The 26,126-nt window shown below is 42.0% G+C and overlaps 1 protein-coding gene across 19 annotated transcripts in view; it reads right to left on the bottom strand.

Moving 5' to 3' along the window:
* Positions 1-26,126, bottom strand: part of KCNMA1 (potassium calcium-activated channel subfamily M alpha 1) — an 856,444-nt gene that overhangs the window by 639,264 nt on the left and 191,054 nt on the right. For all 19 annotated transcript variants that reach the window (XM_040320626.1, XM_040320627.1, XM_040320632.1 and 16 more), the window contains exon 2: positions 20,194-20,361. In XM_040320626.1, the coding sequence (XP_040176560.1) occupies positions 20,194-20,361 (168 nt within the window). The remainder of the gene's footprint in view (positions 1-20,193; positions 20,362-26,126) is intronic.

Genomic DNA, 26,126 nt, shown 5'->3' with positions numbered 1-26,126 from the left:
ACCCACGAGCCTCATGCAAACACATATTGAGGGCTTTCATTCACATTTAAGAACAAGGGGACAGATATTTTTCCTGAGGCATGAAGATCTTTTAAAGGTAATGTGTAAAGTGTAAACTGTAATGTCAGGTACTCCAATTTGTGAGATGGGTCTCTCACTCTCGGCAGCAATAAGAACGGAGTGGAATGCCACGTTGCCAAGCACCTGCAGGCCGAGCAACTACAATATTGCAATCCCAGTCACCTACGAGCGTGCAGTACAGAGAAGGATGAAGTGATGTTGCCCGTTCAAAGTCCAATTCCAAAGAGGAATAGGACGGCACATGCAGCCGCAGTAATTCCTCCCAGAACAAGGTGTCAGAGTCACAGAGAACACTCAGGGCGCCCTATAAACCTGCTAAACAGAGGAAATGGTGCCAAGTTTAAATCTGTCCTCTAGCAGTCCCAGCCCGCAACACGAAAACTGAATTAACCGGCAGATCCCCCGCAGGCCTACATATGTGACAGCAATAACGGGGGTTAAACCCTTCCTGGCTCTGTCCTTCACAATGGGATTACCAGGGAGACCATCACCCTGGACCTGTAAAGCACCCTGCAACCAATTATTGTGCCAAGTGTAGGTCCCACAGCAGGATCCAGTGCAAGAACAACGTTATAGTCTGGCCCTGTATCTTCCACCAGGCAGGGTCTGGGTACATCCCCCCAAGCCTCTGCCAATGGGATCGTCAATTGGAGAAGCTTAAAAAAAAAGCAGTGGCTATGGCACAGCCAAAATCTCAATTGAAGAATAATCTTTAAATAATTCAGAGAGAGAAAAGCTTCTCTCAGTGGAGAGAAAAGGTCCGTCACTAAAGGACCCTTACAAAAAAGCTGAGGCTAGCTGGGATGGGAGGGATGCCCCAGCAGCTTTTATTTTTTCCAAGTGTCCATTGACCTGAAGTTTGCTGCAAATAATTCATTCATAATAATTTAAAGCAGTGTGTGTCTTGTACAGTAAAATCAGAAAAAGTTTATTTTTCATAAGAGGCCAGAAGATAAAGCTAATGCATTTGGGAGGACTCAAGAAACTCACCCCTCTTGAGGGCTTGGGGAGTTTATGGAGACCGTGAAAGACTTGTTCTAGATTTGTGGGGTTCTAATTGTTTAATATACTTTCTGAACTATTCTGGGGACCCCTAGGGATACTCTGGTTAACTCTCAAGAGAACTTTAACCCCTTCAAGCAGACCATACACACATATGCAGCGTCCCAGAAGTGGGCGTTTTTCCTTGGGGCTGCATATATGCGAATCTCTCTTTGTGCTGGGAGAATAATGCACAGCGTACTCCTGGAAAAAAAAAATGTACCTTGTGCCCCATTGTTTCTGGGCCTTACGACACATACTAACATACACATGTGGTATTACTGCAATTATGGTAATAACAAGAAATATACAGCTAAATTATAAAAAAAAAAAAAAAAAAAAAAAAAAAAAAAAAGACTACAGTTTTCATTTGATAATAAAAACATTTAATATCAGGCAATATCCAGTACCAATTACCACCAAAAGAAAGCCCAATCTTTCCTGAAAAAAACAAGGTATAATCCACTTGGATACACAAAGTAGTTCAAATGATATGTACAGTTTTACTAGCACATGTCAAAGTTGCAAAATTATGTTTAGGCATTAACATTATCCTTAGTCACTAAAGGGTTAAGCTTGATTTATCTGCTCTTGGGTTCAGCACTCTACCAACACATCTTTTTTGAAACAGTAAAAGCTTGACAGAGGTTAAAAATAAAGTCTAACCAAAAGGAACCCTTTAACATTACACAACAGAGGCAATGAGTAACATTGTGTAATTATATACTGCGGGGATATGCAATTAGCGGACCTCCAGCTGTTGCAGAACTACAATTCCCATGAGGCATAGCAAGACTCTGGCAGTCACAAGCATGACACCCAGAGTCAGAGGCATGATGGGACTTGTAGTTTTGCAACAGCTGGAGGTCCGCTAATTGCATATCCCTGATATACTGTATAACTTGCTCCATTGTTTTATAAAAAGTGAATAGCGAAACATGTTTGATCCCATGTGTAAAATGGCCAGCCATTCCTGCCACTTAGTAGAACTGCCTGGATATAAAATATCTATGATGTTATTTGTTTCAGCCTGTGAGAGAAGGGGTTGAACAAGGCAGAAGTGCTGTTTTGTCTCAGAAATGACGGAGGCTGCTCATTCATCCTCTTGTTACATTCATAGTAATTTAAGGGAACTTTTTTCTAAAGATGCCGATATAATGGTTTCCTGTAGGCAGTGCTATCTGCTCTCTGTTCATAGGGCAGAGTGACAGCTCTGGGCAGATAAATGAGCTGCTGATGAACCAGTTTGAACTCCAGCACTGATAATCCAGTCTGCTCATTAGGAATCTCAGTTTGATGTTCTAGTCTGAGGTTGTTTATTGGTGCATTGGTTAAAGGCGAAATGTTTTAGAGACCTGTATAAAATGCTTATTTATACAGAATAAAAAAAAAACAGAAACGTCCCCATTGTCTTTTCTATACTGTATTTAATAAAAGAAAACATTTTACACAAAAAGCCACTAGGTCAAGTTTGAAAGTGCTCCTGAAGTGCAGTGTACTGTATATTTTTAATTAACAAAAATATATTTAAAAAGGGACATAGCCACCTCCCGCTTAAGAAATAATAGCCAAGCTCATCGGGTATACTCAATGGTGATATTCTAGAATGAAAGGCTGCAAGCACAGTGTAACAGGATAAATGGCAAGTACCAATCACAGTGTAGGAAGTTAACTTCCCACAGAATCCCACAGTCAAAATTACCATAATGAATCGATCTGTATTAAGTCGGTCATAGGTGGCTCTTTTCCTCCATCCACACATACAAAGGCCCAGATTCTCAAAAGAGATACGACGGCGTATCTTCAGATACGCCGTCGTATCTCTGAGTCTGGCCGGTCGTATCTATGCGCCTGATTCTTAGAATCAGTTACGCATAGATTTCTATTAGATCCGACCGGCGTAAGTCTCTTATGCCGTCGGATCGTAACTGCATATTTACAATGGCCGCTAAAGTCGTGTACGCTGATTTACGCGTCAAAATATGTAAATCAGCTAGATATGCGAATTCACGAACGTACGCCCGGCCGACGCAGTACAGATACGCCGTTTACATTAGGCTTTTCCTGGCGTAAAGTTACCCCTGCTATATGGTGGCGTAAGTGCGGCGTACCAATGTTAAGTATGGCCGTCGTTCCCGCGTCGAAATTTAAAAATGTTACGTTGTTTGCAGAACTCGTCTGTGAATGGGGCTGGACGTAATTTACGTTCACGTCAAAACCAATACGTCCTTGCGGCGTATTAGGAGCAATGCACACTGGGAGATTTCCATGGACGGCGCATGCGTCGTTCGTGAAAAACGTCAATCAGGTCGGGTCACAGAACATTTACATAAAACACGCCCCCCTGTTACAAATTTGAATTAGGCGGGCTTACGCCGGCCTATTTACGCTACGCCGCCGCAACTTACGGAGCAAGTGCTTTGAGAATACAGCACTTGCCCGTCTAAGTTGCGGAGGCGTAACGTAAATAGGTTACGTTATGCCCGCACAAAGTTACGCCAAACTACGAGAATCTGGCCCAAAGTGGTTAGAGGAATCCTCCCTACTGAGACACTGTATTAAAATAGCAGGGACTCCACAGTCGAAATACACTGGTCAGCAGCTGTAGCCGCTGAACAAAAATAATTTTCCAACAAATCCATTCGATAGAAGGCGATCATTAGATTGGATTCTGTTGAGTGGGAGTGGCCACACATGGATTAAAATTTGTCCGGTTCAGCAGGGAGTTTTAGATGAATTTACACCGGTGAAAAGATGTGGAATGTTTATATATATATATATATATATATATATATATATATATATATATATATATATATATATATATATATATATATATATACCGTGCACAAGTAAAATTGAGGCACAGTATGTATAAGGTCCATGCACACTGGGCTTAAAAAACACGGTTTCTACAGTAGGTTTTAGTTTTGCCTGTGGAAGCAGCTCAATGTCATCCGATTTGCGCATGCACATTAGGACATTTAGAGACATATTTTTAGCTCAGTATTTAGAGGAAAGAAAAAAAATTACTAGTAGAAAAACTGGAAAATTGTGATTTTACATGTGCCCACACGACAGTATAAGATTAAGATAAAATACAAATTTTATTAATACATTAAAATACAGTTAAAAACAGTAGCTGTAGAAGTGACATATTCAATGTATAATGCACATAAAGTGAGACTCAGTGGATCAACACATTTCCCATACAGTCTGCCATACAGGGGCAAGGAAAAAAAAACAAACACACACCACCACATAACTTCCCATAAACAGCAGTCTCTGGCTATAGGGGGGGACACATTCAAGACAATTGTATAAACATTTCCTAGCTCAGGGATGCCCAACCAGTGGCCCGGGGGCAACATGTGGCCCTCTAAGCCCTCTGATGTGACATGCGACCTTCTGCTTTGGGATAGCAGGTTCGCAAGCCCAGATCTCAGGTTGCCAACCCGCCATCCCAGAGCATCAGTGTTCAGAATGAAGCCAGCGGTAGAGGAAGCAAGTGGCTGTAGAGGGAGCAGAGACACAAGCAGATGCTACTTGTATAGCTCCAACTCCTGTCACAAGCGGAGTGGTACCAAATGCTATCTGCCTGGGACAGCAACAGCAGGGGATACCTGAATGGAAGACTGTTATTAAAGGTAAGTTTATTTTAAAAAAAAAACTGTTTATATTTGGGCATATCTGTTCTGCAGTGGTTACTGGGTTGCTTTCAAGCTGATCCGTGTCATAGACTTCTGTTAATACCTGCGAGTTTGGTGTGCTTTCAGAAAGTGTGCAACACCTGCGGGATATAATAGATATCGATGGCAAGGGGCGGCTAACCCAGGAAAATCACAGGTCCACTGTGTTGCAGCCTTAGGCCCTTTTCATATGATTGGTTCAACCCACACAGAACCTCTATTCATCTCTATGGAGCAGCAGATGTAAACGGACTTGTGTCCATTTGCACCCACCTACCTCCAATCCAATAAAAAAAACAGAAGGGGATCCGTCCCCTTCCATCTGGTTGGATCAGATGGGCGGGCCCACAGAGTAGAGTGGGCTGTGTCCGTGTCTGCTCTGTATATACAGAGCAGACACGGATCTGTCTTCCATTCGCTCCATGTCTTGTGGCCCGCAACCAGTTACCAAGTTACTTATGTGGCCCTCACTCTTCAAAGGGTTGGGCACCCCTGCCCTAAGATCTTACCCTAGATGAAAAAATCAATAAATCCTAGGGCAAATAATGGCAAAAACAGCAGCAAAATAGCATGCTGCAATAAACACCAGATATCTAAAAATAACAAATACAAAAAATACAGTCTATTAACCGCTTGCCGACCGCCGCGCGATCATATACGTCAACAGAATGGCACGGCTGGGCAAATGAGCGTATATATACGTCCCCTTTAATTTGCCATTGTGTGGTCGCACACTCGCGACCCTGTCCGCCGGTGTCCCACTATCGGGTCAGAGAGCTGAAGAACGGGGAGATGTAAGAGTAAACACAGCATCTCCCCGTTCTTCCTAGTGACATGTCACTGATCATCTGTTCCCTGTCATCAGGAAAAGCGATCAGTGACATGCCACGGCAAGCCACGCCCCCTAACAGTTAGAAGCACTCCCTAGGTCACACTTAACCCCTTCAGTGCCCCTACAGGTCAACCCCTTTACTGTCAGTGTAATTTTTACAGTAAATCGATAAATCTTTATAGCACTGTAAAAATGACAATGGTCCCAAAATGGTGTCAAAAGTGTCCGCCATAATGTCGCAGTTATGATAAAAATCGCTAATCGCCACCATTACTAGTAAAAAAATAAAAATAAAAATGCAATAAAACTATCCCCTATTTTGTAGATGCTATAACTTTTGCGCAAACCAATCAAACGCTTATTGCGATTTTTTTTTACCAAAAATACGTAGAAGAACTCGTATTGGCCTAAACTGGGAAAACATTTTTTTTTATATATATATTTTTGGGGGATATTTATTATAGCAAAAAGTAAAAAATATAGCAACATTTTTAAAAACTGAAGTTTTTTTCGGGAGCAGTGATTTTAATAATGCTTAAAGTGAAACAATGAAAGTGAAATATTCCTTTAAATTTCGTACCTGGGGGGGATGTATAGTATGCCTGTGAAGTAGCACATGTTTTCCGTGCTTAGAACTGTCCCTGCACAAAGTGTCATTTCTGAAGGAAAAAAAGTAATTTAAAATCACTCGCGGCTATAATGAATTGTCGGCTCCTGGCAATTCAGAGAGTCATTCATAGAAAAAAAAAAAAAGCATGGGGTCCCCCCAAATTCAATTACCAGGCCCTTCAGGTCTGATATGGATATTAAGGGGAACCGGCCGTCAAATATAAAAAAAGAAAAAGAGACGTGGGGTTCCCCCCAAATATTCATTCCAGACCCTTCAGGTCTGGTGTGAATTTTAAGGGGAACTCCACCCCAAATAAAAAAAAATGGTGTGGAGTTCTCCCATAATCCACACCAGACCCCTTCCCTTATGCGAGCACGCAACCTGGCAGGCCGCAGGAAAAGAGGAGGGGGGCGAGAGAACGCCCCCCCTCTCCGGAACTGTACCAGGCCACATGCCCTCAACATTGGGAGGATGCTTTGGGGGACTGTGACCCCTCAAAGCACCATGTCTCCATGTTGATAGGGACAAGGGCCTCATCCCCACAACCCTTGCTCGGTGGTTGTGGGGGTCTGCGGGCGGAGGGTTTATCGGAATCTGGAAGACCCCTTTAACAAAGGGGACCTCCAGATCCTGCCCCCCCATGTGAATTGGTAATGGGGTACATTGTACCTCTACCATTTCACTAAGGAAGTGCAAAGAAGTGTAAAAATAAAACACACACACACACACCGTGGAGAAAGTCCTTTATTGAAAAAAAAGAAAATCCAGCGGTGGTAATCCACTCTCGGTCTCTGCTCCAATGCTGTCGGTATCCTGCGACGCGTGATCTCCTCTCTGCCGGGTTCCAGCGATGAGAAGATCTCTTCATCCAGTTTGGGGATCCAGCGCACGCATCGCTGCCAGTCTCCACCGGAGACAGCCCGGCGAATGGCGCAGCTTGAGCCAGTTACAGCTCTTATATAGGTGAGGCGTGGCCACCCGTCACTTGACCCCGTTCTGGATTCTTTCCTAAATGTACACAATATAACTGGGTACTGACATTTATAAAGATGAAAAATCATCATTTATACATTTGACATTTATAAAGGGAAAATCCGATTGCCTCTCAGGGGACCAAGAAGGAATTTTTTTCCCTGCTGTAGCAAATTGAAGCATGCTGTGTTTTTTTTTTTTTTTTTTGCCTTCCTTGGATCAACTATGGGTGTAGGTTTGTGTATATGGGATTGTATTTTTTAACTTAATGGACTTGTGTCTTTTTTTTAACCTGACTAACTATGTAACTATGACCCTCCATTCACTATATCTGGTCTCCCACAATACACAGAACACAGAAATGCAATAGTTGTAGTAAATATAAACTGCTAAGTACCTTTTCTCATCAGCAGTTAAGGCAGTCTTGTGACTTTTATCAGTGTCCAGCACAGAATTGGTTAAAGCATCTCCCCTGATTGTCCTATGAGGCTGCAGTGCCCCTGGCCATTTGTCTGGACAGTGCTGATCACACATACTCTCCCAAGAAAATAAAAACTCTAGCAACACACACCAAACTGAGCATGGTCAGAGTGCCCCCAGGGCTCTGTTTTATCAGGAGATGATATGGGGACAGTAAATAGGGGATGATTGAGGAAGACAGGATCAAACAGACTTTTTAAGCAATTGCAGAGGATTAACCCCTTAGGTTCCACAGTACGTATAACAAGCATGCTTTACTGCATATACAGACTGATTTTACTGTTGTGGGGTTAGTAACACTAACATATTTACTAAGCTCAAGTAAACACAGCATTCACAAGTTAACAGCCTATATTCCTTTGATAAATCAGTCCCAATGTCGGTTTTACCAGCAAACACATAGATTATGCTGCAAAGGCACTTATGTGATTTTTGGAGAATACAAACTAAAGCCAATTACAATTAAAGGAGAAGTCTGGCCTGAGCTTGTTTGGCTGGGTCACAGGAGTGAAATTCATTTTGCACTCCTGTGACCCGTTTTCAGCGGAGAGCGGACGAAAGTCTGCTCTCTGCTGACGTCATTAGAATCAGTTCAGGCACAGCGTCATCACGACAAAGTCTAGATCCGCCAGGTTCCTGGACTGATGCTGGTCTCAGCGAGCCACTGAGAGACTGAGACAGCCACTCCCTGCCCCTCCACAGCTCAGCGCTCCAATGAGCGTGGAGGAGCAGAGAGGAGAGCTACTGACTGACAGGCAGCAGCTCTCCGCTTGGGAAGGCGAGAGATCCGTGCCATCGGCAGTGTGCGATGGTTCGGTTCTCAGTGCATTGACGCCAGGGGACAGATGCAGCATCGGTGCGATGCTGCATCCACCTAGTTAAGTATGATGGGTTAAAAAAAAAACACAACGTACTTTTGTTTTAACCCTCCTGGTGGTAATCCCCAGTGTGGCTCGGGGTTAAATTTCAGTACCATTAGCGGTAACCCCGAGCCACACTTGGGATTGCATTGCAGAATCTTGGTCCAGGTTACTTACCTTGTCACCAGGATTCTGTGATTTCCCCCCGCTGTGTCCCCCGCCCGATGCTCTGTGCGTTGTGCTCTATTTCCTATGAGCGTCGCAACGCATGGGGGCGGAGCCCAGCGATAAATTTAAAAAGTACAAATTTCATAACACATACAGTTCACTGTAATCTTACAGATTACATTACTGTATAAAATCATTTTGCCTCTCTTTTGTCCCTAGTGCTTTGTCCAGTGCCCTGCATGCAGTTTTATATTATATATACTGTTCTTTCTGCCTGAAAACTTGAGATTTTCCATGGCAACCAAAAAGTGCCCCTTTATGGGTGTCCCGCGATCGGGTCACAGGACCTGAAGAACGGGGAGAGGTGAGTGTAAACAAACCTTCCCTGTTTTTCTCTGTGGCAATGTCAGTGATCGTCTGTTCCCTGATATAGGGAACGACGATCACCGACGTCACACGTCCAGCCCCGCCCCCCTACAGTTAGAAACACACATGAGGTCACACTTAACCCCTACAGCGCCCCTTAGTGGTTAACCCCTTCACTGCCATTGTCATTTTCACAGTAATCATTGCATTTTTATAGCACTTTTTGCTGTGAAAATAACAATGGTCCCAAAAATTTGTCAAAAGCGTCCGATATGTCGTCGCAGTCATGAAAAAAAAATTGCCGCCATTAGTAGTAAAAAAAAAAATTAATAAAAATGCCATAAAACTATCCTCTATTTTGTAAACGCTATAAATTTTGCGCAAACCTATCGATGAACGCTTATTGTGATTTTTTTTTACCAAAAATAGGTAGAAGAATATGTATCAGCCTAAACTGAGGGAAAAAACGTTTTTTTATATCTTTTTTGGTAATATTTATTATAGCAAAAAGTAAAAAATATAAAAAAATTTACGCTCTTTTTTTTGTTTATAGTGCAAAAAATAAAAACCGCGGAGGTGATCAAATACCACCAAAAGAAAGCTCTATTTGTGGGAAAAAAAGGACGCCAATTTTGTTTGGGAGCCACGTCGCACGACCGTGCATTTGTCAGTTAAAGCGACGCACTGCCGAATCGCAAAAAGGGGCAAGGTCCTTAACCTGCATATTGGTCCGGGTCTTAACCGGTTAAGGGACCAGTATAATGTTGAAAGTTACAGAAGCCAAATGTGAGTATTTTTTTCATAAACCAGTAGTTTTAAAAAGGAGATTTCTAGATGCCTGTATTCTCTAAGAACTTACTTGTTAAATTATGGACAATAGCAAAAAAAATTCACACCATTAATTTTGAAACATTGCGCAATGCAGATATGAGTTTCTTTTATTAAACAGAAACTCAAATCATTCATCCTGACTGAATTTATTTGCAAGAAGAAAGCTGGCAAAGAAAAAAAGATAAAGTTGGTGGATTTCTGATCAATAATTTATGAAATAGGTTTTATCACGTAGAGTGTCTGCAGCGATTTAAAGCAGCAGTTCCGTTAATGAATGACACATGTGAGGCACCATAAAGACATAATCTACGGTTTTAATAATGAACTGATCTCTCTATTAGCCAACTGTCCTCCTCCAGAAATGTCTGAAATATTCTGCAGCTCCAGGCAGCCCTAAAGTAGTTGGGTTATTCCCTCCTGCTGTATTGTGCTTGGTTGTAATTGGTGTGCTTATTATGTCTAAAGCTGTGTTGACATTTAGAAGCAAAGGGCTCCATTCTATGTGGTGCAAGCCTTGTGAATAAAAGCAGGCATGGGGTGGCAAAGCAGAGTGCCAGGCAGCAGCAGGAATCCGGAATTTATTGAAAAGTAGGCTGTTGTGCAGAGAGCAGCAGGTGCCCCCAAACCTCTTTTGAAGTAAGAGAACCCCTTTCAAATCATGAGCCCCCTCCTCCTGTGTCAGACTAATTGTTAAGGCTTTGCCCCTTCAGAACCAAATTAAACAGAGTGCTTTTATTGCACTGAAACAGATCTATATAACCTCTCGCTTTTTTTTTTTTTAACGTTTGCAGTTAATGTTAAGTGGTAATATTGTGCATTACATTTATGATATACGTTCCCATTACTTTGCATCTCTAGTGTCTTCTCTGTGCAAGATCTCATAAAAAGAAGAAAAACAACATTCCCTCAGTTTTGACATGAGCAAAGCTATAACATGAAATATAAACTCAACATTACTATTGATAGCAGCTAACTGATACTGAAATGTTTGGATCTGTCATAGTAAACAACTTCAATCAATAAGCAATATTAAAGTGTTACTAAACCCACAACAGTAAGATCAGTCTGTACATGCAGCATAGCATGCTCGTTATACTCACTGTGGAACTAAAGGGGTTAAGCCTCGGCATTGTGTAAAAAGGCTGTTTGATCCTGTATGCACAGATCCCCCCCCCCCTCCCTGCACTGTCTATCTGGGGAAGGTCAGCTAACACAGGCAGAGTTTGCCAACCTGCACATGCTCAGTTGTGTCTTTTATGCTGGAGAGCATAGTTACTTGTTTATTAGAGCTAGCCAGGTCACATGATAGTGACATCACACATGTGGGCGTGTATATAGGCTGCAGTGGAAACCTCTTCCTTCCTGAACTCTCAGCACTGGAGAAACTGTGCAGTTCATCATGTAACCGTGGTATACAGTAGGGTTGTCCCGATACCACTTTTTTAGGCCCGAGTACAAGTACCGATACTTTTTTTAAAAATGTGTCCCCAAATGCAGCCGTGTCCCCAAAAGCAGCCATGTCCCCCACAAATGCAGCCATGTCCCCAAAGAGAAAGCCAAGCCCTCCCCCGCCGCCGCCATCTAGTTGATAAGCGTGGGGAACAATACAGCTTTCATTTGAATAGCTGTGTGTTCCCCCACCGCGCCTCGTCATACATAGCCCCTCCCCCTTGTCCGGGCACTTCCAATCCACATCCAATCCTGGGACAGGTGATCTGTCTATCAAAGTGCCCGGACAAGGGGGAGGGACTCTATATGACGAGGCGGGGGAACACACAGCTATTCAAATGAAAGCTGTATTGTTCCCCGCGCTTAACTAGACGGCGGCGTCCAAGTCGGATCTCCCGTCGCTTCTATGACGGCTTTGTCTATCGCGGCAAGCCAGCTCGGCGCTGGCTCCCGCGAATGGGGCTCGTAGGAGCTCAATCTCGCCGAGAAAGGGAGCGAGATTGACACAATATCGCAGTCACCCACTGTACACCGCCATACGTTTTAGTGCAATTCCAAAAATTTCAATGGAAAATAGAGGGAAACCACATACTGTAGGTGCCAACTACAGTATGTAGGTGCCAAACTAACCCGGCCTACATGTGCCTACATGTGCCACATATAGGTGGGCTGCTGTTGCAGAAGAGAAAAGAGTCTGAAGCATATGCTTTCTAACCTAACGTCAGATAAGACTGGAATAAAAATGCTATTAATTACAAAATAAATAATGACTTAAATTAAAATAGATTAGTGGTAATATATTTTTTTTCATCCCAACTCAGCAGTTACATAAGTTGGAAAAAAAAGACACAAGTTCATCCATAAAAATAAATAAAATAAAAAATATTGTACAATCCCATATACCCAATTCTATACCCACAGTTAATCCAGAGGAAGGCGAAAAACCCCGGCAGAGCATGATCCAATTTGCTACAGCAGGGGAAAAAATTCCTTCCTGATCCGAGAGGCAATCATATTTTCCCTGTATCAGTTATATTATGTACATTTAGGAAAGAATCCAGGCCTTTTTTAAAGCAATTTACTGAGCTGGCCAGAACCACCTCTGGAGGGAGTCTATTCCACATTTCCACAGCTCTTACTGTGAAGAAACCTTTCCGTATTTGGAGATGCAATCTCTTTTCCTCTAGACGTAAAGAGTGCCCCCTTGTCCTCTGTGTTGACCATAAAGTGAATAACTCAATACCAAGTACACTATATGCACCCCTTATATATTTGTACATGTTGATCATATCCCCTCTTAATCTCCTCTCTTCTCAAGAGTGAATGGATTCAGGTCCGCTAATCTTTCTCATAGCCGAGTTCCTCCATGCCTCTTATCAGTTTGGTTGCCCTTCTCTGCATTTTCTCCAGTTCCCTGATATTCTTTTTGAGAACTGGTGCCAAAAATTGAGCTGCATATTCCAGATGAGGTCTTACTAATAATTTCTACAGGGGCAAAATTATCTCTGTCTCTAGAGTCCATACCTCTCTTAATACAAGAAAGGACTTTGCTCGCCTTGGAAACTGCAGCTTGGCATTGCATGCTATTGAGCTTATGATCTACCAAAACCCCCAGATCCTTCTCCACTACGGATCCCCCCCAGTTGTACTCCCCCTAGTATGTATGATGCATGCATATTCTTAGCCCCCAAGTGCATAACTTTACATTTATCAACATTAAAACTCATCTGCCACAGTCACCCAATTAGACAGAGCATTGAGGTCAGCTTGCAAATTGGAGACATCCTGTAAGGATGTTATTCCACTGCATAGCTTGGTGTCATCTGCAAAGACAGAAATGTTACTTTTGATCCTAGACCCAATGTCATTTATATATTAAAAAGTAACGATCCCAGCACTGAACCTTGGGGTACACCACTGAGTTTGTACATTTTAATTATTCAGCAACTGCTTATTTTAAAAGGTATACATTTGGAATGCTAATGTGGGATACGTCAGTTGTAATTTGTGCACTAATTTGTTAACTGTCATATGGACATGACAAAACATCTTTTGGTCTAAAACAAAAGTTGTTGACAAATACATATAACTTTCTTTCATTATCTGTGTAACAAATTTATTTTAGTTCACATGACACAAAAACACTTTTTATGATGTATTTGCACTTTTAGGCTTTTTTAGAAAAAAATATTTTATTGTCAATTGACTGACACAAGGAAGGTAGTAATTCTTATACATAGGTTATACTGCTGCCTTCAGGAGCTTTAGACACTGGTAAACAAAAATTATTACAAAAGAACATAATTGTTTTTAAATTAAGAGTCGGCATCTAAAAACACTTTATCTGCTAACTTTTAAAAAGCAATGATTTAGGAGGCTGCAGGACCCGTCTCCCTCCACTGCAAACAGTACCCCCCCCCCCCCCAAACTATAATTTAACCATTTTTCCTCGCTTCTCCATAGTGGAATGACCAGGAGGCCTTTACTGAATATAGTCTTTTTTTTTTAAGATATTTACAGTACCCGCTAAACCAGACATCCTTATCTATGTTCTTTGAGATTAGTAGGCATGTTTCTATTTACCTCAGGTTTACTGTTGGATTGTGGGGTTATTCCTTTTGATTTAGTCCACTTTTCATGTTATCCCTCAGCATTTTTCAATTCTCCAAGTTGTACCATTTAAAATTTGGACTATGTATAAATGTGGTCCTTTGTGGTACATTTAAGTCATTCTATTTCTTGACTACATGTGAGGTAAAAAAGGTACAGATTGCATTGTAGAGTGTACAGAATCTTTGCATTTATGTAGCATGTTGACAAGGCAATTGCCAAACTGTATATTGTTTTGAAAAAAATCTAAACAAAAACATGCAACACTCCTTGACAAATATCCATTTTGTAAATTGACAAAAATCCATAAAAAGACAGATTTTTCAGAGTAGAAAAAGCCATTGAGAGATAGTTAAAGATTCTTTTGCTAAACATCAGAACTAATCCAGAAATGTTCCATTTACAAACATAATATATCTACCCGTCGCATACTTTAAACTTGCTTGGAGTGAAATGTACTTTATATTGATGTGTTTTTGTTACTTTTTCCTCAGCTGACATTCTTTACCTCGTAAGAACACTGGTTACAAATGTATTCTCAGATATCATCTTACAGCACTATTTTTACCTTGCCACAGAGCTCTTATATACAATTGCAATAAAAGAATAGCAATAATTCATTCTCTAAAGGATGCAAAGATTTGGGAGACCAGTATATGTAAAAATACATTACTTATAATGATTTTAATTAAAGCTTTCAAGAGAAATAACGTAGTTATTGCATATTTTTACACATTCGAATGTGAGAATACCTTGTTAAAATATTATATTTGTTATAATGTGAGCATTGCATACACCAGTTAATGGAAACCTGCTCAAAGAGAAAAAAAAGGGGGTGCATTTCTTGTAAAAAATACTATCTGCCTGGCTGTGTAGCTTCACTACTTTGAGCAGAGTCAGAACTTCTAATCTATAGGCTTGATCCATGTTAGGGCCCCAAAAAGCATAAGAAGAGGCTGACAATGACAGCCTCAATATACACTCTCAGTGCAGGGTTCCTTTAAGTCAGAAACTGCCCAGTCATAGACTAAGGGATGAAGGGGAAACTGGAAGCATAAGGTCCAAGTTATCTCTGGAACAGAGGTGTTACTGTAAATGACGTTATTAAGTATTGCTTTTTAGACTATGCTTTTATACTGTGAAAATGTATGCTATACTGTATATGACCTTGCCATAAAAAAATTCTACAAATACATTGGCTAACTGACTGATTCCTTTAAAGCAGACCTTTTCCCCCCAATACACTGAATCCCCATTTAGATGCAAGTTCTGCATGCTCAGCAGAAAATGCATTAAATTTGCATTGCAAATTGACATAATTTAGGCACTTACTAAGTTGTATTCTCATTTCTGCTTCTCCTGGGTCACTGGTGACATAGCCCTGGCCTCCCAGCTGCCACACCAGTGCCTTCTAGGGAGCTCTTAAAGTGCATCTGCAAGATCTTAAAAGGAAGAAAAAAATGCATGTACCTGGTAAAGTAATTTTTTTATTGTTGGTTTCTGCACAGATGACATGGAAGTCATCAGTGAGCTGGTCCAGAGGCCTAAGAAGACAAAGCAGGCCACTGATGGTGATGTATTTTCAGGCATGCTGTGAACAGAGCAATGGAACTTGTGGACCTCAACATTGAGGAATCACTAAGCATATTTATGTGTTTTTTTCTACTTTATAGAACAGTTTACTAAAAAGGATTGGGGGGGGGGGGGGTTGGAACTTCCTGTCTGTAACTAAACATCCTTGTTTAGTTACAGACAGGAAGTTCCGGGTGAGAGTTTGAGTGCCATCGCTGTGAGCCTTCTTTTGTGGGATTGGAACAGCAGGCTGGCTGTGGGCCACGCTTTTATCAGCAATACTATAGGCTTAATACAAGCCTCTTTAAGGTAAGGGGCTTGCAGAAATACTCGTCTTTACATCTACACTGTGGAAAGCCTGGCGTCTGTGTTTGCAAGCACGTGTGCACGTTTATCATCATGCACTGAAGCAGTATTTGTGGAAATTGATTATTAGTGGAGCACTTATACACTTTTAAAATATTGGATTTGTTTTATTTTGCACTGGACACGTTTTTTTATTATTTATGAGACTTTTTATGTTTAATCCCGGTTTGGATTTTATGGGACACCTTCACTGCAGAAAATTTATGGATTGGGTCTCGTTCACCCATGCATTTTGTTGAACATTTCTTTTTTAAGGAATTTTTGCTTACAAAACCTGTTTATTGGACTATATTCACTATGTATTTCACATATTATTGCACAATGCACTTTTAGTGTATGGAGCACTTTATGGATTTTTTTGCCTATTCACATTTAATTATCATATATTTATATATGTTTTATGAAGATATTATTGCTACTATTATCTGAATATTTTCAGGATTATTTTATTGTTTTCACCTCATCAACACTGTGCTTTTATTGGCATGTCTGTTTACCCGAATAGGTAATTTTTATTAATACTTCACTCCCATCACCCTCCACATTATTTTATTGATGTTGGGCGGTTTTTTGATTACATCTGGAGTGGAACACATTTAGACACACAGGATTTGGTGGATTTACTCTCTAGAAATTGTTATTTGTTCGTATTATTATTCTTGGAAATTATTTTCTTTTTATCAACAGGTATTGTTATTATGATTATTTAGTTTTATTTAATTTTATTAATTGCAAGCGCCATTACACCCCCCTTATTTGTAATCTGTTATCAGTGTGTGAGCACTATTAGTCGTAGCTGCTGCTTATTAGATACATTAATTGTTATTTCATTTATTACGTTTAGTTTTGTGTGCCCTTGTTAGGTTGGTTTGCGCATTAGTTCCCCCCATTTTTATCCATTTGTAGAAGCCATCCTCTCTTTAACTTCAGCTTTTTCACAGATGGCATCAAGTTACCATCCAAAATTTGCTGAAATTTTATTGAATCCATTTTTCCTTCTACTTGTGAAATGTTCCCTGTGCCACTGGCTGCAATACAACCCCAAAGCATGATTGATCCACCCCCCATGCTTAACAGTTGGACAGAGGTTCTTTTCATTAAATTCTGTGCCCTTACTTCTCCAAATGTACCGTTGCTCATTCCGGCAAAAAAAGTTCTATTTTAACCTCATCGGTCCACAAAATGCATCAGGCTTGTCTATATGTTCATTTGCAAAGTTCAAACGCTGATTTTTGTGGTGAGGACGTAGAAGAGGTTTTCTTCTGATGACTCTTCCATGAAGACCATATTTGTACAAGTATCTCTTTATAGTGGAATAGTGTACCACAACTCCAGTGCCTGTCAGATCTTTCTGGAGGGATCGTGCAGTCAAACGTGGGTTTTGAATTGCTTTTCTCACAATCCTGCGAGCTGTTCTGTCTGATATTTTTCTTGGTCTTCCAGATCTTGCTTTAACTTCCACTGTTCCCGATGACTGCCATTTCTTAATTACATTCCGAACAGAGGATATTGACATCTGAAAACGCTTTGCTATCTTATAGCCTTCTCCAGCTTTGTGAGCGTCAACTATTTTCAGTTTCAGTTTTCTAGACAACTGCTTAGAAGAACCCATGGTGCCGATTGTTGGGGCAAGGTCAGATGAGTCTGGGCATTTAAAACCTTTGAGATTGACATCACCTGGTCTTCCCAGACGATGATTGAGAACAATCCATGACACTGGCAGGTCTCAGCTTTGCAAAGGGGGCAGTGCATGCTATAAATTCTGCAGGGTGCCCAAACTTTTGCAGACGCCATTTTTTTGTTTTCTGTCATTTTGAAAGTGTAAATGATGGAAATAAAATCTAACTTTTTTTGCCATATTATAAGAATGTATAATCTGTAATTTGATGCCTTTTGGAGATTTTTCCATCTTTCCTTGGCTTCGTTATGCACATTAATACAAATTTGTACCTGGGGTGCTCAAACTTTCGATCCCCACTGTATATACTACAGCAGCATACTATTAATTTGACTACTTTATCAATTTGTATTCTGTTATGATAGACAAGTCTCTTACAACACTGTGTATTTATTACATTAGGTTTGTATCATGGTAACTTTTATACTTGTTTGGAATTCCATGTTAAGTTTATATCTCCTTTATTTATCTAAAGCAATCATGCAATTTGATTTGACATGTCATGAAAAAATACAGAAACACAGGTTACCAATAAATACTGCATACAAATATAGCCGGCTGACATTATTTGCAAGTCTCTACTATTACGGTAAAGCTGGATTTGGCACTGCATCCTAAAGGGGCCGCCAGTCATATTCAAGAACCAATAAGAAGGTTTTAGGGCCATTACATTGAATCTTAGTCTGGCAGAGAGTCACTGAAGTACTAATCTATTACAACTCCCCTTTAAGTTATTGGTGACATTCCTCCCTTTATGGTCAGTCTGCATATTCACTGGCTGTCAAAATAATCTAAAGACTTTGATACATTCTGGAACAAAGGTGTTAAAAAACTAGAATTTTCAGAGGAACGTTAGCAATGGCCGATACAGATTTTTTCACAGCACAGAATACATTATAAAAATAGCCATTTTGTTTTTTCACTTTGAAGTAGGGAATCATGAGACCCCCATGCCAATGTTTTGTTCTTTGTATCCTGTGGGGGAGATTTCCCCTAACTCATCTTGGCATACAGTGCAAGAGACTGGATATTCATGGACCCTGGGTTATAGGCTGGTATCTTTAGGTGACAGTAAACTGGCAAAGCTTTGCTGGACGTACCCATATAACCATACCCCAGTCTCAAGCAATGCAGAATAATACAGGAAAAGTGAGAGGGGTGGCCTGGGTCCTTTTCTGTAATACAAGATATGAAATTTATAAGCAAGTCAAAATTCCTCTTAACTTAATCGTAAAAAACACAGGCTGGATATAAACTCTGGGACATCCCCAAGCAATGAATAAGAAAGGTGGGAAACAACCAGGCAAACTGAATTGTGCCAACAGGCTTAATAATAGGGTAAATGGGCCCAAGGTGGCTTACTTGCAAAGCTGGGCAACAGAGGCTTTATGCTGGAATGCCCAGAAATCACCCACTGATCTTGTGGAGAGAGCAAGAGTGCTGGAGATATTTTGTCCTTTAGCATGTAAGCTCTTGCAATGAGTTCTCTTATCCACCTGGCAACAGGAGCCAAGATGTCCTTTGAATGTCCTTTGTGAGGCTCTGACAACACAACAAAGAGTATGTCTTTCTGATCAAAGCTTTTAGAAAAACTCTGATTGTTCTTCGTTGTCTGGAGGTTGTCAGAGCTATCACTTTGGGGTGGTTGGGAACAGGGCACAAAGAGGGAAGTACTATATCTTGATTAAGGCAGCGCATACGAGTCGTTTTTTGGAAACCGGCGCATTGGCTGAATTAAATGGCAACATGAACCAAAATACAGTTGTCCTTAAAATCTGCAAATCTCTTTGAAAAAAATAATAATTAGCTCTATTTAAAAAGTATCACTTCCTTGGCCTGATCGCCTGCCTGGCTCTCACAGAACTCTGGCCACAGCGGGAGGTGCAAAGCAACAATTCATTTAAGGACGAGCTTCTGCCTTAATAATTGCTTCTAATGGCAATTACAGCAGGCAGAGCTAGGCCTTGTCAGCTGTTGATTGACAAGTCAGGGTTTTGTGAATCAGAGGGGACTACACCAATAACCACACCTCTTATGACATAACCACACCCCCTGTAATCCAAGCGGGTACAGTAAAATCAAGAATGACAATGCGGTCCTAAATGCTGTAATTAAATTGTGGTTTTACAGCATTTTCACGCTATTAAAGGAAGTGAAGGCGGACCTACAGGTAATTTTTTCACATTAATGGGTATCGAATGGCAAATTATTTCAGCGTGGTGCGTAACTTGAGATGCTGCATTACATATAATTTTAAAGAATTTGACCATACTTCATCATTAAGGCTCAATGACATCTTTGACATAAGATAAGAAATGCATTTTCTAAGTCTGGTTCACACTTTATCAAGCTGTCTACCCAATAATGCAGTTTCAGGTCCGGAGGCAATGCCATCTGCTCCCACTCGTGAGATTGTACAAGTGTGACGGTTGTTATAATGGTCTGCCATTAAAGAGAGTCCTTGTCATTGTTCTGCTTATAGGTCACAACCGCTTCAAAAGGACATGTTTTAGCATTTCTGCACTGCAGTATTAGTATATTTTTTAGTTAACATATTGGATGATTCAAATCAAACAAAGGACACTTACCAGCACTCGACCCGTCAAGGTCTGAGCTGAGATCATCACACCAGCCCAATCTTTTACAGATGTCATCCAGCCCACCTCAGCAACTGCGAGTTCCTCCTTCTCGTCAGTTGGTTTGTAGTCCCCATCAGTTATTGTAGTGCTGACCACATTTGGAACTTTTTGTACCTCCTAAAAGAGAGCAAATAAGTTATTAGAGGGGAGAACTTCTCTTTACAAAAACGGACCTATTAAACAACTATTCAAGGTATACAATATTTATCAAATAACCCAATTGTTGTGTCTTTGTAGTGTTTATCATCAGGAAGCATTTATTCTCACACAACTCCAATATTTCAGCAATCCTTTCTTTAAAGGATGCAACGCTTATGGTAGGGTTCACATCACAGCACATATGCACTGTGTATCACCTACTTCCCATCCAGCCAATGTAGATAAATGGTCGGAAGGGTGCCCAGTTATTCTGGGAGCAAATGTGGGACACATCCTCCCGCTAGTGCCCAACGATGCTCGGTACTGGGCCTCTGTGATTGGCCCAGGTACCATGTGATCGCTGTGACCAATCATAGCGATCACATGTAAAACAACTCATGAATTTCTTTCATTCACGATTGCATTGCTTACCATCGTGATCTCTGTGATTGATCACATTGTACAGGGTCAAATCACATCAGCCCTGTACCATGTCATTCATGACCGTTCAAATGATTGCTTTTTCAATGATCATCACTGTAATCAGCAGTGTATTTAAAAAAAAAATCATGATCACTTTCCCAGAGTAGTACCGTGTCACTACGATGACACTGTGCTAACTCTGGTGACAGTATGTAAAACAAACACATAAACTAAATAAAAAAAAAAACACACTCACAGTGTACCTATTTACTGCCATACCAGTCATCTTGTTCCTAATCACCACCGTACCAGTCATAGTCACCCCAATCACCACCACACCAGTTACAGTACCCTTGATCACTGCCAAGCCAGTTAGTGTCCCTGATCACCGCCACACCAGTTAGTGTCCCTGACCACCACTACAGCAGTCATTGTTCCATCATAAAGAATTCTTCACATGTTCTAAAGAGCCATCCATGTTCAAATTGCTCTTCAGACAGTGAGGAGGCATTATATTGCCTCCTCACACTTGCTTTAACCCCTTTGACTCTGCACTTAAATGGGTCAAGATTGGTGGGTGTACATGGAGTATAATTCCTTTCACCGTTTCCAAAGCATCACAGTACGGCAGGTGTATACCATTAGCTACTGCCTCTGCAGCTAAAGGGAGCAGTGGTAAGAGGTGGTAAAACTGTGGCTCAACCACAAGGTTTTACTGCCCCCAGCCTCATAAGTTAAAGAACTCTAATAGTGCAGCCAGCCACAGTTCTCCAATCACCATCACACCAGCCACAGTGTCACTAGAATCAGTGTTCCCGATTTGCCGGTTTATTGATCATGCACCTGCCCTCCTGGAACCACAGGAACCCTTTTATTCTTCCTTTCTTTCGCTTCCTGTACTTCCTGGTCAGTGAACATGGCTTTCCTGGGGGCAGCCACGTACCAGTAGACAAGGTTTGCTTGGCTTATAGGAATGAGGACTGCTTTTAGGAGAAGCTATATTCCCTAACCACCAACATATAAAAAGGTGTCCATTACAGTATATTGCTTTTGATACAATTGGTTGATTTTTGTGATACACAAAATAACAATGTGTGGTACACAATCAGTCCAGGCACTGAAAGTCTCACACGTGTTATATCACCATACTCAGAAGGAGTAATATAATGTTTTTTAGGTTAATTAAACGTATATCCATGCTACGTGTGAAAAATATCTTCCTAAATTGACAATGTTGTGAAAAAAAAAAATTCATTCCACATTTTCCCAAAAACGTGTGGCAAAAAAAGACTTAGAAAATACCTTGTGGTGTTTGCTTTTCAAAATGTGGTCTTTGTATGGGTGTTCCCACTGTCCTGGTTCTCCAAAGTCTTCAAAAAATGTGAATGGTAGTCAGGAAATTAGATGCATTATTTATGCCCCTAGAAAGGCTGAAGGTGCCCTCTGTATTTTGGGCCCCTCTGTGTGGCTAGGCTGTTAAAAAGTTCCGCACATGTGGTATCCCTATGCTCAGAAGTAGCAGAATGTGTTTTGGGGTGCAATTCTAACTATGCATATGATGTTTTATAAATGGCTTATGAACTGACAACTTTGCGTAAAAAAAAAAAAAAAGAGAGAGGACCTCGCCTGCCTGTATAAACCTCAGACAGGTATAATCCTACTTGGACAATATAGCTTATACTAGGGATGCACTGATACTGGTATCGGTGCCGATACTAGCCATTTTCGCAAGCATCGGTACTCGTGAAAAGGCTCCTATAGCGGAAGTGACATCCTCCTGCTCCCAGTTGCATCGCAAGGTGCAGGCCTGACCACAAGCACCATCTCCTCGTTGCACACCTCCCTCCTCCAGCGCTGACTTCCGTCCACACAGAGCACTGGAGTCTGGGCTTTCCCTGGCTGGATGCAGAGGCATAGAACAGTCTCTGGCTCTCTCCCCGTACCATGCCTGCAGTCTCTGGCTCTCTCCCCGTACCATGCCTGCAGTCTCTGGCTCTCTCCCCGTACCATGCCTGCAGTCTCTGGCTCTCTCCCCGTACCATGCCTGCAGTCTCTGGCTCTCTCCCCGTACCATACCTGCAGTCTCTGGCTCTCTCCCCGTACCATGCCTGCAGTCTCTGGCTCTCTCCCCGTACCATGCCTGCAGTCGCTGGCTCTCTCCCCGTATCATGCCTGCAGTCGCTGGCTCTCTCCCCGTACCATGCCTGCAGTCTCTGGCTCTCTCCCCGTACCATGCCTGCAGTCTCTGGCTGCCTCCTGTACCATGTCTGCAGTCTCTGGCTCTCTCCCTGTATCATGACTGCAGTCTTTGGCTGTCTCCTGTACCATGCCTGCAGTCACTCAGTCACTTCTGCCTGTTGCCTCCTCCTTCCCTCTACCAGCTGTCACCTCTGCCCTCATGTCTCCCAATAACTCTCCTATACCCATCCTCTTCTCCCCAGCCTTTTCCATCCCAATGCTCCCACCCCACAATCCCTATTTCACGCCACCCTCAACTACATTTCCCTCACTTACCCCTCCCCACCCTGCCGTCACCAAACTCCAAAACAACAACCCCGCCATCTCCCAGACCACCCCTCTTCCTAGGCAATAGGTATCAGAAATCGGTATCGGCGAGTACCTGCAAAAAAGTATTGATACTCATACTCTGTTAAAAAATGGCATTGGTGCATCCCTAGCTTATACACTTTGTCACCTAGCAAATCATACAGAATAAAGTGTGCTCAGAAGTGTCAAGGTCCAGGGATCATCACTACTCTTAATGGGGTCTGAAATCAAGCACAGCATAGTCTCGCTAGTATCCCGAGTGTCAAACAATGGGTCTGATACCTTATGAAACTTTTGAGGACATCCCCATGCCTTAACATGTTACTTTATAAAGTGGAAGGACCTGATTAAAGCGGATGTGCCACTAAAACAATATATTAAAAGCTAGCAGCTACAAATACTGCAGCTGCTGACTTTTAATATAAGGACACTTACCTGTCCTGGAGTCCAGCGGTGATCGCAGCAGAGGATGAGCCGATCGCTCGTCACCCTGCTGCTCCCCCCTCCATCCACGGTGAGGGAACCAGGAAGTGAAGCGCTGCGGCTTCACTGCCCGGTTCCCTACGGCGCATGCGCGAGTCGCGCTGCGCCCGCCGATTGGCTCACACGCTGTGTGCTGGGAGCCGAGTGTTCCCAGCACACAACGGGCGACAGACGGGATGTGACGGAATGCCCGTCTTTCGCCCGTAGCGTGTGGCCGGAAGTGGGTGCAAATACCTGTCTTTAGACAGGTGTCTGCACCCCCCTCCCCCCTGAAAGGTGTCAAATGTGACACCGGAGGGGGGGAGGGTTCCGATCAGCGGGACTCCACTTTAGGGTGGAGGACCGCTTTAATGTGCTTTTTTCATAACCTAATATGCAGGACCTCTCTATGGGTCCAGTGTAGAACAATAACTTTAATTCCATAGTAAAAGAGGACAGGAAAGCGTTTGGTTACAGCGGTGACCTCCAGCTTCTTAAATATACCAAGACAACACCACTTAGGACAGCATACATTACACCTGCGATAATTGCTGTAAATTGTGACCAGAAGGGGTTGAATCATATTACAATTCTATAACATATGTAGGAAATCCCACTGTTCACATTCATGGCAGACAGGGGTGGGTTTTCTCACACATATGAAACAGACATGTTGGCTGAGATAACTGTACTAGAGTGCGAGTTAATTACTGCCATTTTCTGAAGATCCGGAATGTCCCCCAACCATCTATTTTTCATATAATGTGGCTCGAGTGAACCCATTTAAAATTGTCCTTTATCCTACATTTTTATATATATTAGCAAACTCCCCAGTTTATATTCCCAAGAGAATATTTTGTGAGATTGACTCAATTCTCACAGTTTTTTTGTGGCACCCCAAGGCAAGTATGAAATGTTATTTCTTTTAAATAAAAAACAAGACTTTAATATCACTTTAAAGATAAAAAGGGCCCATAGGTTCCATTATGGTATATGACTATGCTTCAGTCCCCATTCTTTTTAATCATATGACCTTCGTAACATATTTATATAACAGCAGCTGTGGTTAAAAACAAAATGTAAATGGAGGAAAGTTAAATTGGCCGAGAGCATTTACTTAGCTAAAATGCCAATTTATATAGGCAAGTAAGCCCGCAGGCCAGTGGCTTTTTGTCATCGATCATTTCTGCATGAAAGTTAAAATAGCTTCAAGAGTGAGCCAGAACCAAATTTCTCTGCAATCCAGAAATACTTTGCAGTAATTAAATATGCCAAAAAAATAAAAAATAAATTAGGCAGCATACGTTTTGACATTGAGGCCATCATTTGTTCATCAACAAAAGCAAATACGAATGAGCAATAACGTGCACACATTTTATATTCAGTAAGAAAAATACTGCATGCAGCAATGGAACATTCAGTATAAAAAGCAACCCATACTGCTGCAATACAAAATCATTCAAAATTAAGTCTTGCCACAGATTGACAATTGAATTTAGGTCTGGACTTTGGCTGGACTATTCGAACACATGAATATGCTTTGATCCAAACCATTCCATTGTAGCTCTGGTTGTTAGGGATGAGCACAATGTTCCAAATCAAGCGCAATTTCAACTCGAACATCGGGTGTTCGCCGAATAGCGAACAATTTGGGGTGTTCACTGCAAATTCGAAAGCCACGGAACACCCTTTAAAAGTCTATGGGAGATTAACATGAAAAATCAAACCAGACCCTTATCCGAGCACGCAACCTGGCAGGCTGCAGGAAAAGAGGGGGGACGAGAGAACACCCCCATCCTGAACCATACCAGGCAACATGTCCTCAACATGGGGAGCGTGTCCCCATGTTGATGGGGACAAGGGCTTCATCCCCACGACCCTTGCCTGATGGTTGTGGGGGCTGCTGGTGGGGGCTTATCGGAATCTGGAAGCCCCGTTTAACAAAGTGGACCCCCAGATCCCGGCCCCCCCTACCATTTCACCCAAAAAAATTACAAAAATGGTAAAAAAACACACACACACACACAGATTGGGACAAGTCCTTTAATAAAAAAGAAAAGAAAATTCCAGTGATGTAATCCTTCCATGACCTGACGTTACACGCCGCCGCAATCGATTCTGCCTTCATGGTAGACGCCTGCCAAATGACGCGAGACCCGCCGTGACAGCTCTTAAATAACCAAGGGCGGGGCCACCCGTGAAGTGGCCGGGTGATCCTGCCCCCTCTGAGGCAACAGAGGGTTTCGCCATGGGGAGTCACAGGTGACTCCGCCCCCTCTGACGCAATGGGGGTTTCCGGCGGTTTCTCTGTG

This window comes from Rana temporaria, chromosome 8, assembly GCF_905171775.1.
Source record: "Rana temporaria chromosome 8, aRanTem1.1, whole genome shotgun sequence".
Classification (NCBI taxonomy): domain Eukaryota; kingdom Metazoa; phylum Chordata; class Amphibia; order Anura; family Ranidae; genus Rana; species Rana temporaria.
The sequence above is the reverse complement of the archived record's forward strand: the minus strand, read 5'-3'. Positions and strand labels throughout refer to the sequence as shown.